This window comes from Pseudopipra pipra, chromosome 4 (assembly GCF_036250125.1).
Source record: "Pseudopipra pipra isolate bDixPip1 chromosome 4, bDixPip1.hap1, whole genome shotgun sequence".
In the NCBI taxonomy this organism is placed as follows: domain Eukaryota; kingdom Metazoa; phylum Chordata; class Aves; order Passeriformes; family Pipridae; genus Pseudopipra; species Pseudopipra pipra.
The window spans coordinates 66,349,585-66,361,906 of NC_087552.1; the positions used below are offsets into that span (position 1 = coordinate 66,349,585).

General features: G+C 38.3%; 1 protein-coding gene across 1 annotated transcript in view; it reads right to left on the minus strand.

The window, feature by feature from the left end:
* The window catches only part of HGFAC (HGF activator), a 43,957-nt gene that overhangs the window by 7,210 nt on the left and 24,425 nt on the right, over window positions 1-12,322 (minus strand). The window contains exons 8-11 of the mRNA XM_064653347.1: window positions 7,442-7,616; window positions 5,116-5,201; window positions 3,572-3,812; window positions 988-1,127 (exon numbers count right to left, since the gene is read on the minus strand). Coding sequence (XP_064509417.1) covers window positions 988-1,127; window positions 3,572-3,812; window positions 5,116-5,201; window positions 7,442-7,616 — 642 coding nt within the window. The remainder of the gene's footprint in view (window positions 1-987; window positions 1,128-3,571; window positions 3,813-5,115; window positions 5,202-7,441; window positions 7,617-12,322) is intronic.

The window sequence follows — 12,322 nt, forward strand, 5'->3', positions numbered from 1 at the left end:
AGTAGAAATCACTGACTGGACAGAACACAACCCCACATCTTTCACCCCAGTTTCTGCCTCTTGTTTGTTTTTGCAGTTGGGCTCGTCTTAGGCACTCCACATTCAGCTCTCCCTCAATTTGGACATTGCAAACTTGTGAGGCATGCCAAATTTCAGAGGCTATGAGGTGGTTTACATATGAAATGGTTTACACCAGGATATTTCAGAGCAGAGTAATGCCTCAAATCTAGTTCATCTGCTACACTGTGACAGAGCTCCCACCAACACAGAATCTGAATGCTTTTTGTATTCAGAAAATATTCGCCATCTGGGTGCAAAAGAGCCAGTCCATGCCTGACCTAAAATATTCCTAATGTCAAGCTATTAAAGTCTCATAGACAAAGTGCTCACACAGCTTGATACTCTGGGGTGATGTGCCACCTTTCACAAGAGCAGATCAGAAAATAAGGAGTGAGTTGCTGTTCCATTGTCATTCTGACTAATATTATAAGGTCAATCAGAAGGGCATTTAACTTCTGACTGATAAGACAGCCAATTTTTAAACCTATCTCAGTGTACAAAATGATTCTTAGTAAAACAGATTTTCAGAGCAGATGAGGTTATTATATTCATCTAGTCAGATCCTTTATACAATACAGACAATAGAATTTTACCAAGTAATTCCTGCATCAAGCCCACAGTTTCTGGTTCAGTTGAAAAAATGCCTAATCTCACAAAGACTTGAAGTGATGATGAATCTGCCACACATCTAGGTAAATTGCTCCAAAGGCTAATTATCATAATTATTTTAAATTTGCAATTTATTTTTCATCTGAATTTGTCTAGCTTTCAGATGCTGCTATAACTCGGGTAGAACTAAGAACCTCTGGAATCAAAAGCCTCTCCCAGTATCTATGATTTTCTCACTAGGAAGGCAGTTTTTAACACACCAACTAAACTTGAAACTAAGTATACAGAACATAAAACTGTAGGAACAAAAATACTCACCAATATCATGGTCAGTAGGGTTGAACACGGAATACTCAGGATGCAAGATATATTTCTCTATTTCAAATGTCTGTGTTACATCAGTTGTTTTGTTAAATATTTGCTGACCCAGAACTACTGTAATAGTGGATTTTAGGGGGCTGTAATACAAAAGAGAGAACAAGCAGTTCTGTGATTGACAGGACAAATGCAGCCAATTTTCCAATGCCTATGTATCCCATGAACTGGTATAACCTCAGCCTCCCATCACATCCATTATTTACCCGCTCCTAACACCTTGACCTGTTTCCCAGGCTTCCTACCTACTGGGAGCAAGGAAAAAGATATCTAATGTTACAGTGAGACCCAGGCTTTGTGGGTCCTGATTAGCCTCATGAAAGGCTTCTACTTCTTGACAGAAGGGAAAGGCAAGCACAGGCACTGCTGCCCAGCTGCTGTCTGGCTAACAAACATCTTTGGGAGCTGTAAACACTTCTTGTTCTAGAAACTTAACTGAGTCAACTTCAACCAGACTTTGCCAATGAGTACAAAAATTACGGAGAAAGAAATGAGGGATCAAAATACGAGTCAGTGGTGGATATCTCATTTCTCTGGGAAACCAGTCTCCTGAAAAATTAACAGTCATGGGCCAAGATTTGAAAGGTGCTGGCACATTGGCAACTCGGGAACATCTGGGCAGCCTCCACGTAAAATATATCACCACTTCTGCTCTGAGATTAGATTGATCTGTGTTATTCTGTTGTCCAGAATCAAAAGCAACCTGGTGAAGGAAAGTTCCAACAGTACATGAATCTAATGGCAAACACCATAACCAGAGGAGAACACAGTTTTTGCAATTCACATCATCTTTTTTGACTCTCAGTTTTTGACTTTAAAAATACCATAGTCCTCTCATATACAGTGTCCTAGGACAGAAAACTGATAAGGACCAGTAAGTACAGCACTTGGGAAGTAAGGGACATTTGGGAATAATCAGGAAATTATCAGTGTTTGGGGAAAGCAATACATTCTCTATCTTCGAAGCAACAGAATTCACATTTCACTCGTTTTAAAATCAATTCAATCTGCATCTGCATAATTCTACAATGAATTTAGTTAGCAAGTGTCTTCAACATTGCAGCTCTCATATGTTTAGTTATCCAGAGCTGTAGAAAATATCTGCTGTCACACATCATCCACGGATGCAGAGTAGTTTATAACATTGCAGTTTCCCTGCAGTCATGGACTTAGAGGAAAGAGATTTTGGCTCATTGCAATGCAGAGAGCCAGCAGCAACCCTTCAACAAGAACTATGCTTAAGGTTAATAAAGGAAAAGGCAATGTTTATTTTATACATGAGGTATGAAGAATACAAGAGGACAATAGAATGTTCTTTGATCAATATGCAAGGCCATGATTTTCTCAGTGTTGTTGCAGTAGTAAACCAACCTCCTTGCAAATCAAATTTTGGGCCTGTAAGACAGAATGGAAGTCCACATAGATTTCAGAAGCACTAAATGGTTCTACTGTGATTTACAAATGGCTCATTCAGGAAAAGAAATAAAACAGGAGGGGTTGCAGAAAAGGGAAAACAAAGAAATAATTGAGCTGCACAGGTATCTATTGTCGCCTAGTGGAAAACAGTTGGAATTGTGACTACCAGAGGTACTAAACAAACAAAAGAGAGCAAATTACAATGCAGTAATTATGGAAAATCTTTATGTACCAAACTAGCAGCTGGAAGTGGGTGGAAATGTCCTGAATAGCTGCCAAAGTTAGTAGCTATTTCACAACATTTGAAAAACAAATGCATTGTGGCTTAAGTTCCAAATGCTTCAGTACAGCATTCACAGTGGTATTATTAGCTCTACAAGCTATCAGTGTATGTATTCTGGCACAAGGTTTCTGTTTCTCTTGGCTTCTTTACTATGTAAAGGAACAATAGGTATGAAATGATGTAATATTTTTCCCTTCAATGTGATGAAACTGAAATCAGGGAAAGTATTCAACATTTGTAGACAATTAAGTATTTACAATAAAGTAAGAACATACTATAGTGAATATTTTCTCCAGTGTCCCATAGGAGAAAAAACCCCATCTCTTAAGAAAATCAGCCTCAAAAGTTTAGTTCTTCCCTGTGACTTTTTGTAAAGCCCAGTCCATTATATTTGTGTCAACCAACAGTAATTTATTGTCTCCAACAAATCATGGCTTGGCTGTTTCAGTCTTTTTGAACAAAACACAGCAGTGAGCATAGTCACCTCTGTTATATCTCAAAATAGCCATAAATATTTGAACAGGTAAATAAGAAGAAGCAAAATACTTCTATCCCCCTGCAGATTCTTACACGTGCAAACTCCCATTCTGTGTCCTACTTCACCCTACCTTTTTCCTTTAGTCAGTTCATTTAGCTTCTTTGAGACTCCTTAAGGAACTAGATTATGAGATTATAGAACTCCAAGCTATTCTTTAGCTCATTAACAGCATTCAAATTGCCAGAAATTCCTTTTGATACACTGGTCCTTTATAATTTCATCTTCTTTCTTACTTGTTTCAGTCCAGGTTTGTTATGAGGACCCACTGTCACTTTAAGGGGTCAGTTTACCTGTTAGCAAAGCAGTGTGCTGCTGACACAACCCAACAAGTCTGAACCAGGCTTCCACCGCAGAAACTCCCTCCAATATATATAGCTGCTGTCCAGGGATGAGATCCAGGCAGAGATGAAGATCCCCCAACAATCCTAGGTCTCACAAAACTTCTTTTTTTATGTCTTCTCCCACATGGTCTTCTGGTAACTGTGTAAGTACCTACGTTGTCTGGAACTGGTGGCCTCCTTTCCCTGCTTGCTGAGATAAAAAGGGATATGGCATCAGACTATAAATCCATGTGATTTCTGAGGACTATAACTTTTATAGATGTTTTTAAAAGAGAGATTCATTAAATTATGGAATCACAAAATGGTTTAAGTTGAAAGGGACCTTCAAGATCATCTTGTTCCAAACTCCCTGCCATGGGCAACAACACATTCCACTAGACCAGGTTGCTAAAAGCCCCATCCAACCTGGCCATGGACACTTCCAGGGATGGGGCATCCACAGTTTCTTTGGGTAACCTGTTCTAGTGTCACATTAACCTTCCAGTAAAGAATTTCTTCCTAATATTCAATCTAAATCTACCCTCTGTCATTTTAAAGCCATTACTCCTTGTCCTGTCACTACAGGTCCTTGTAAAAAGTCCCTCTCCAGCTCTCTTGTAGCCCCCTTTAGGTAGTGAAAGGTTCTGTAAGGTCTTCCTGGAGCCTTCTGTTCTCCAGGCTGAACATTATCCTTAAACATTCACATAAAACTGAATTTTATTCAATTCCTCAGGAGACTTGCAAGACAGAAGGCTATGCCTATTCCCAACACTGGCTACATGTGTACTAGTGTAATTTAAATTTATTTATGAACATTCCCAGACACTGTTTCATTTACCAGTACAAATACAACCTTCCCATTATACATGGTACATCACATCTTCATTTTTTGATTCTGGACTGAGCTTTGACATTGAGATAGCAAGGACCAAGGCATTTGTGTTAATATCATCTACCAAATGCTTTAGAACCATAAAAGAGAAATAAAAGGAACACATTATAAACCAACTTTTCAAATTAAAACTCTGTTCTAAAGGTTGGCTTCGACGTTATTAACAGGTAAATATTATTTGAGGGGAAGAGCAGAATCTTTAGTTTTTGGAATTAAATACTATGTCTCATACGTCTTCAGAATACAGAATTTTCATTGCTCACAGAGGCCCATTCCCTTCTCTGGGCCCATAATTCCCAGAGCAATGACAATTTGTACCAAAGCGTCAATCATTTCTGACACTTTGCATGTTCTAGCAGAAAAGTCGAGGATGTTGGGATTATTGTGACTGAAAACAGTAGTATGACACCACTGCTGATTCAGGACAAAAATCACAGATTGTATCACAACTCCAAAAGATGCAAAAGAAGTCTGTTGTCATTTGATTTACTGCAAACAGTATAATATTAAACACTCCTGGGTACAGTAGAACATTCAAAATTATACCACGAAAGCTTGTTGTTGTATCAATAAATCTTCTTCATTCATTCATAACATGGATTTTAAGAAAGTCTTTACATACCACAAGTTGGAATGTCACAATACTCCCAAGACAAACTGTTGTTCTTCATGATGTAACACCATGGCTTCTCATCACCATCTGGATTTCTAATTAATTCAGGGGGAGAGAGAATTACAAGCATTAACCACAGTGTTGTTCCAAGCTTCCCAGAGGTTTTCTGCTTTTTCCTCTTGCCCCATACAGAGCACTGACAGTACTCTCAGGTTTTGAGCCATCTGACAAAGCACTGAAGTACCTGCTAACCCCTACAAGGGGAATTCTTCATCTTAAAGCTAACCAAGCCTAAGGTTCTCTAGGACCTGAAATAGAGACACATGACTAAACACCTATAAAACTTGCCTACAAGTATTTGGATGCATGAGCATGTTCACAGGGTTTAACTACAGCCCACACTGAAGTGCTTTAACAGATATGAGCTCAGCTATTTTCAGAATTAAATCCCATAGGAGAGATTCCTTTTTTTAGGTTATTTTTTAAGTGAGGAAATTCCAACACAGGTAGATTCATAGAAAATCCATAACAAGAATAGCTATCAAAAATGAATTTGCAGAGCTTAGGTTCCCATTCCCTGGAGACTCTGAGGAAATGAAAAACTACCTCAAGAAAAAATTGTATTCCTCAAATGGGGGGCGGGGGGGAAGGAGTAAAGGAAACCATTTAGCCCTTTGTTACCTTGGTGTCAAACAGGTTTTAGTTTGATTCCATTAGGATTTTTCTGTGGTACAGTGTGATTATCTTTATCAATGCCTTATAGGTTACCAGAAATTTGCCCAGTTTACTCCTTCAAGAGTATAAGGGGACTTTGAAGACCCAAAAAGATCTTTACTAAACCAAGAAAAATAGACAAGGTAATTTAGTGCTCCAGATAAACAGTAATTCTAATTTCAGTTGGATTTATCACAAGCACTATCTGTTATTGTAAGGTTCTTCAATAATTTTTTTCTTTTTCAATCTGACTGCTCTTCAGAAAAAGATTAGAGCACTTTCAAATTCTCAGAACTGAAGAAGCAACACAGGTTGAGTCATCTTCTGCCAACAATGTTTCTAAATTTGACTATTTGAAGAAGATATCTGCAGGATTATATAGTGCAGCAGAGATATCCCCAGAAATTGTAACAAGCTGACAAAAAAGTGAAAAGCTTTTTTCTCAGCTCTACAGAAGATGAACACATCAGCTCCTACACCATTTTGTTCTTTGCATTTCAAATCTGAAAGTGAATATTGGATATAAATGATGTAAATCAAAGGGCTCAGGTTTTATCAAAGCATAAAATATGTGCCAGATAAATTTCCATGCTGTGCTGGGACACCATAAATCAAGCACTGAAGTGCTTGCATGAAGCAATTTGAGAGGGTTTAAAGGAGGAGGTAGAAATTGCTTATTGTTAGTTTGTGTTAGATAGAGAAGAGCTATTTCAACATGCATGCATGCTTTTAATCATCAAACAAATTAGGAAGTACAGTGCATTCTGATTTTCCTGACACACTGGTCTAACTTCTGTGGAAAAAACCAAACAAACAGAAAACTAACAAACAAAACTTTATACATCAACCAGTAATTTATGGAGAATCATCCAAAGTTTGCCAGTTTTAGCATTTGCTCATCTCCAGGATGACAGATGTTCTCTCTAAATTGGCCTCATCTAGACCTCAGAAATAGGGGGAACATAAGGTGACTGAGGAGAAGACATAAACCTATATAGCACAAGCTATTTTCAGTATAGCTCAAAAGAAAATTTCAGCAGAAATATAGTGAACCAGTATGTGGTTCAGTCAAAATTGGAACACTGTGAAATCTTATTTGGCAATATCTTTGCTTTGTAAGAAATCCAAGAAATAAATTTGACATCCCTTCTCAATATTATTTCAATATAGTGTTTTGATTTTTCATTTTCAAATAATTTTTCTCTTTTGAAAATATTTTCCTTTATGATACATCTTTCACAAGCAAAGAATTAGAAATTAAATTTAACCATTTCAATTTAGCTACTGCATTGCTTTCTCTTTTTGGACAGTCATTAACGAACAATTTCAAAAGTTTTGCACTATGGTCTCATTTAAAAAAATAAACATCCCCCAGAGAAAAAAAGGACTTGGTATTTCCAACATTATTTTGTGCCTGAGCTTCTCTTGGTAGACCCAGCTATTGATTTAGCCTATTACCAGATCTTGTCTTCTGTACAGTCCCTCTTGTCAGGCTGCTGAATTCAATCTAGATTTTCTGAGACAGTCAAAACACCTGCTTTGAGATTCCTGGCCTTTCTTTTTTCCACAATACATCCACGTCTTGCTGCACAAATGGAGAGCAAACAAGAACTTTCCTCACCTGCAGTAAGGGAACGGCCCCAGGCCAAGCTGTACTGCTTTCCCAGTGCTGTCAACGTGAAGCTCTTGGTAAAGCAGGTCTGAATTCCAAGGCAAGCAGCTGAGCCCAGAAATGGTTGTCTTGGCCGTACCTCTGTACTCCGTGCCATTGCCAACGTAGCACCGATGGCTCGGAACTGGCAGAGAGAGAGACTGGTCAGGAATCAATGCTAACTGCATGTTCAATACTTACTTCACAGCTGTGAGGTCCTAAATGAGAGCCAGCAGGCCTAGTTCTGTAAAGTGCCTTTGATGTTCCACAGGAACTGAATGCATCAAAAGAGGATTTTTCGATAAAGTAACCCAAGCAGTTAAAACTTCTGTTTAAAACTAGTAGTAAGTTAACCTCATTTTACACATGCACAGATAATTACTCAAGAGACGGAACAGCAGAAAATTAGACTTAAAATCTGTACTATGTATGGAACATTTCAGTCAGCAATCTGCAGCAAAGTCAGCAATATGGATGGGATTCCTCTGGTCTAATTTTAGACACAACTGAGCTCATCGCTGGGGACTCTCTTTTTAGTCAATTAAGACAAAAGGGATTCTTAGTGCCAAACTGATCCAGCCTGTTTGAGGTGACTTTTTTAAGATGCGGTGAATCCCATACACTCCTGTCCACATTAACTGCATCTCCGATGACAATATAAAATGCTTAAGGCAACCAGCTCAAATAGAGATGTATGTGTTGAAAAGTACTGAAAACAATCCTGCCCTGCTAGCAAGTGATTAAAAGGCTTGATTTTTGAAAGTATATGGCCTCATATGTACCCATATATATATATACCATACCTGTATATATTACATACATGTAGCTACATAATGCAAACATATATATTTTGCAAAAATTTAACTAGTAGGTTGAATTTCCTTATTCGAAAGCCATTTCTTTGTCACCTGCATGTGGGTTATTTCTTCAGATAGGTCTAACACATACATATTCTATGACCTATATACTCAGCTGCCAAGATCCATCAACAGCACATACCAGCATTAGGCTGAAAAACATATGGGGATGCATTTGTATACAAATAACTCCACTGAGCAGAAAGCCTACACCTCAAAACACAGCTCAGAGTATCCCAAAGGAAACAGAAAACCATCTAATGCACAAAGAGGATTAATTGTGACCAAGCCTCAGAAGGTTTCTTATCCCAGCCATGTCACTGTGACTTATCCTTGACATCTGCAAGACTGGCGGAATCTTCTTCTAAACTTACAGACATACTTAAAGATATAACATCATGATATTGCCTGACTGTTGAAAAACACACTGTGAGGATGATCCATCATACTACACAGTGTAGACAGCTATTGACAAGGATCTGTTTGTTCTGACAGAATAAGGTGACACATGAACCAGGGCCCATAACCAGCACTGAACTGGTGAATTGCAGCACTGAACTGCTGATGTCAATTATTGTTCCAAGTCATCAGTGTAGTGACAGACCCCAAAACCACAAGCAAGCATATGGCATAAATTTGGGAGCTGGAAGTCAAGAAGTTTGGTGCAAGAACTTCAGTGCGAGTTAGCACACAAACACCTAGCAAAATTCACTCTCTAGCTTGGCCTGGCAGACACTTTTGAGATGATGAGACCACAGTTTGTCCCACCCACACCCTGAACCAAATTCCCTTTATTTCAATTACTATGAATAAAACATTAAATCAAATTTATATTTTAACAAGCATAATCTAGGAGCTCAGAGAAAATAATTTGTGAGCTATCATTTGTATTGCTAGCAATAGTAACCATGTCTTGGCAGTCCTGCCATGTATTTTCTGGGCAACTTGCAAGTTACGCTGCTTTGTTTGCCTGAAACAGTGTCATGAAAATACCACCATCGTGCTGTATGCTAAATTCTTTCATATTTGAAGTGCAAACTGCTGTTTTTATTTGTACCCTACTTATTACATTCAGAAACAATTTAGAGTTGACTGTATTTATGAGGATGAAACAAGAGATTCTGTTTCAGTGTAAACCAGGACCATGTTCTGCAATACCAATGGTTTGGACATCTTGCAGATAGTGTTTAAAAGTTGTGCTCATCCCTGTCAGTCTTAAAATCCAATGTATCTCTGTTTCATCAGGTCTGCCAGTCACTGCTAAAGCTGCCAGAATATTTTAACTGGAAGAGTTTGGCTCCTTTTTAAACCATTCCTCACGTTCTCCTTCTGTAACTAAGAAGTTTAGATTACATCTTGCACTTGTTGACAGGAACAGTAATATCTGTCAAACAGTTTTTTGTTTCTTTTTGGTTTTATAAGGAGTATTTTGGGCACAGACATAACATGACTTAATCTCATGTCTTGTGGAGAAGCTTCTGAGTTAGTGCAGTTGTTGCATTAGTAGCTTTCCATTGATCTGTGCTTCACTCCAGCAACCTTTATCTGACTGGTTGGCAGCAACACCCTGGTACCCACAGTGGCTCTCATTAATGGGTTCTTCATTGTATAACTAAGGCCATGAGAAGTATATGCAAAACCCAATGCATTTTATCACTTATAATTCAGGACAAACAATTTTCCAAAAAAAATCTCTGCAACTATTGAAGCCATATGGACCTTTTTCCTCTAATTCTCTTTTTGAGCTGTTACAGCACTGAAAAAATCTCTTTTTCTCTCTTTGTCAGAAATGGTGTGTAGGTGATCTGCTTTCAGTAGTTCTTAATGGGTTGCTCTGATTGGGAATTGTTCATTCCCAAATCTGTATAGGTTGCACAATGTCTGATAACTCTGAAACACATTTATTTTCTTATGTTTAAGAAAGTAATGGAGGACATAATATGCTTTTTTTTCTTCATTCACTTCTCTGTGCTACTGCCAATCACTATGTTGAGTAGAAATGGCCTAAACATTCATATTATGAAAGTTTTAATGCAAATATAGATTCAAGTTACTCCACAGTCCTATGCCACTATCACTATTGCTCGTTTCTTTTGGGGAAAAAAAAAATTAAAATTTAAAACTAGAAATAATTTCCTGTCGTGTTTTATTTTTAAAATCCAAGATATTGCAACAGTTCACATAAAACATTCCAATTGTGTTAGGGTGGCATATTTTATCAGTATGTCACACCAAGTCTTTGCCTTTTAATTTTTCAATAAAAAGCAGGTTCGGACCTTAAAATTAACATCAACCTGAAATAGCAGTTATACAACCAATTCTAATTGCTAACTGCCTGAAAACATTTCACAAACTTTTTATCTCCAGATCTTTTTTCAAGTTCTATAGTTACATACCTGAATATTTTAGGAGTTTGCTTTGAAAGTCTTTCTGCAGAAAACAATGTATCTTTCAGATTTTCTTTTCTTCAGAACATCTCATCAGCAATTTTCCTAATGTTTTTGAGCTTTGAATGTATTTTCCTTCCAGATACACATAACCTATTTCATTCTGGTAATAAAAATACATATTTCCCCTGATAGTCCTAATTGTGGGACAGCAAAGTTTTAAGTAACCCTTTCATTCAGAAACACTTTGTTTTCTCCCTGACGAATCTGTAACGCTTTTATTAAATACAGTGTTAGAATTTTTTTTTTTTATTGCTCTATATAAGCTGAAGACAGGAAGGGAGAGGGGGGGAGAGGAAAAGGACATACATTTCCTCTCTGCTTACAAATGCCTTTACAAGTGGTCTTCTCCAGTGCCTAAAATATCAATTACTCCAATGGAAGAGTTCTTAGAAAATCATAAACTAAAACAAAACATTGGTGAAATTAAGAGAATATCCTCCATCCAGAGCTTTCCTGGAGTACATTTCCACTCCTGTTGCAGTGTCTCAGGAAGCTCCAGAGCTGGAAGCTTCAAAGGCTGGAGTGCTTTGAGCCTAAGCTCTGTGTCACCTGTGCTTGTCTGAGAAAGCACTCCAGCACTCACTAGGTAGCAACTGGTTTGCAAGACAAGGGCACTCATATATCTCCAAAGTCTTCCTAATACATCTACAAATGTATATTTTCACCTAAACCTGTTTCATTTATTAAAAATCATAGAATCATAGAACATGCTGAGTTGCAAGGGACCCATCAGGATCATCAAGTTCAACTCCTGGCCCTGCACAGGACACGCAAGAGTCATACCATGTGCCTGAGAGCATTGTCCAAACACTTCTTGAACTCAGACAGGCTTGGTTCTGTGACTGCTTCCCCTGGGGAGCCTGTTCCAGTGCTCAACCAACCACCAGATGAAAAACCTTTTCCTGATATCTAACCTAAACCTGCCCTGACTCAGCTTCATGCCATTTCCTCAAGATGAAAAGCAATGAACAATGACATTTTATGCCTCTGTATAAGTTTATTGCTTACACAGCCTCAGCACTGCAGGATGTGTTTCTCTTCAAGGCATCCTTTACACAGACAATTTCAAGTTTCCTTTCAGTGTGAGCTCGGACTCATCAGATGCTTGCAGAAGGGTCTGTCTTTTCTTGACTCACCTAGAAGTTCCCTGACCCCCTTTCCTGGGTATCTGTGAGATCCCCTCAGAGATGAAAGACATGAAAGCCTTTGATTTCAGGGAGCTGCAAACACAGCTAACCACTAGTCTGGGCTGGCAATAAATGTGTGACAGAAAGGAGTCTCCAGTATTCATAGAGATTGCTCTTACAAGCATCTTATTTCATCAAATATCACACTGAAACACAAGACACACAGACATACACCCTGCCACTGAAAATCTCTGTAAATATCTGGGAAGGTGCCCAGGTGGGCATAGACATCACAGAAGAAAGCAGTTGCCATTTTTTTCACTCTTTAATGATAAGAATATGAAGTTCAATGACTAGGGGCAGAGGACTGCAAGGCAGCAGCCTCAGGACTCGACTGTTCCTGGCTTGAAGCAAATT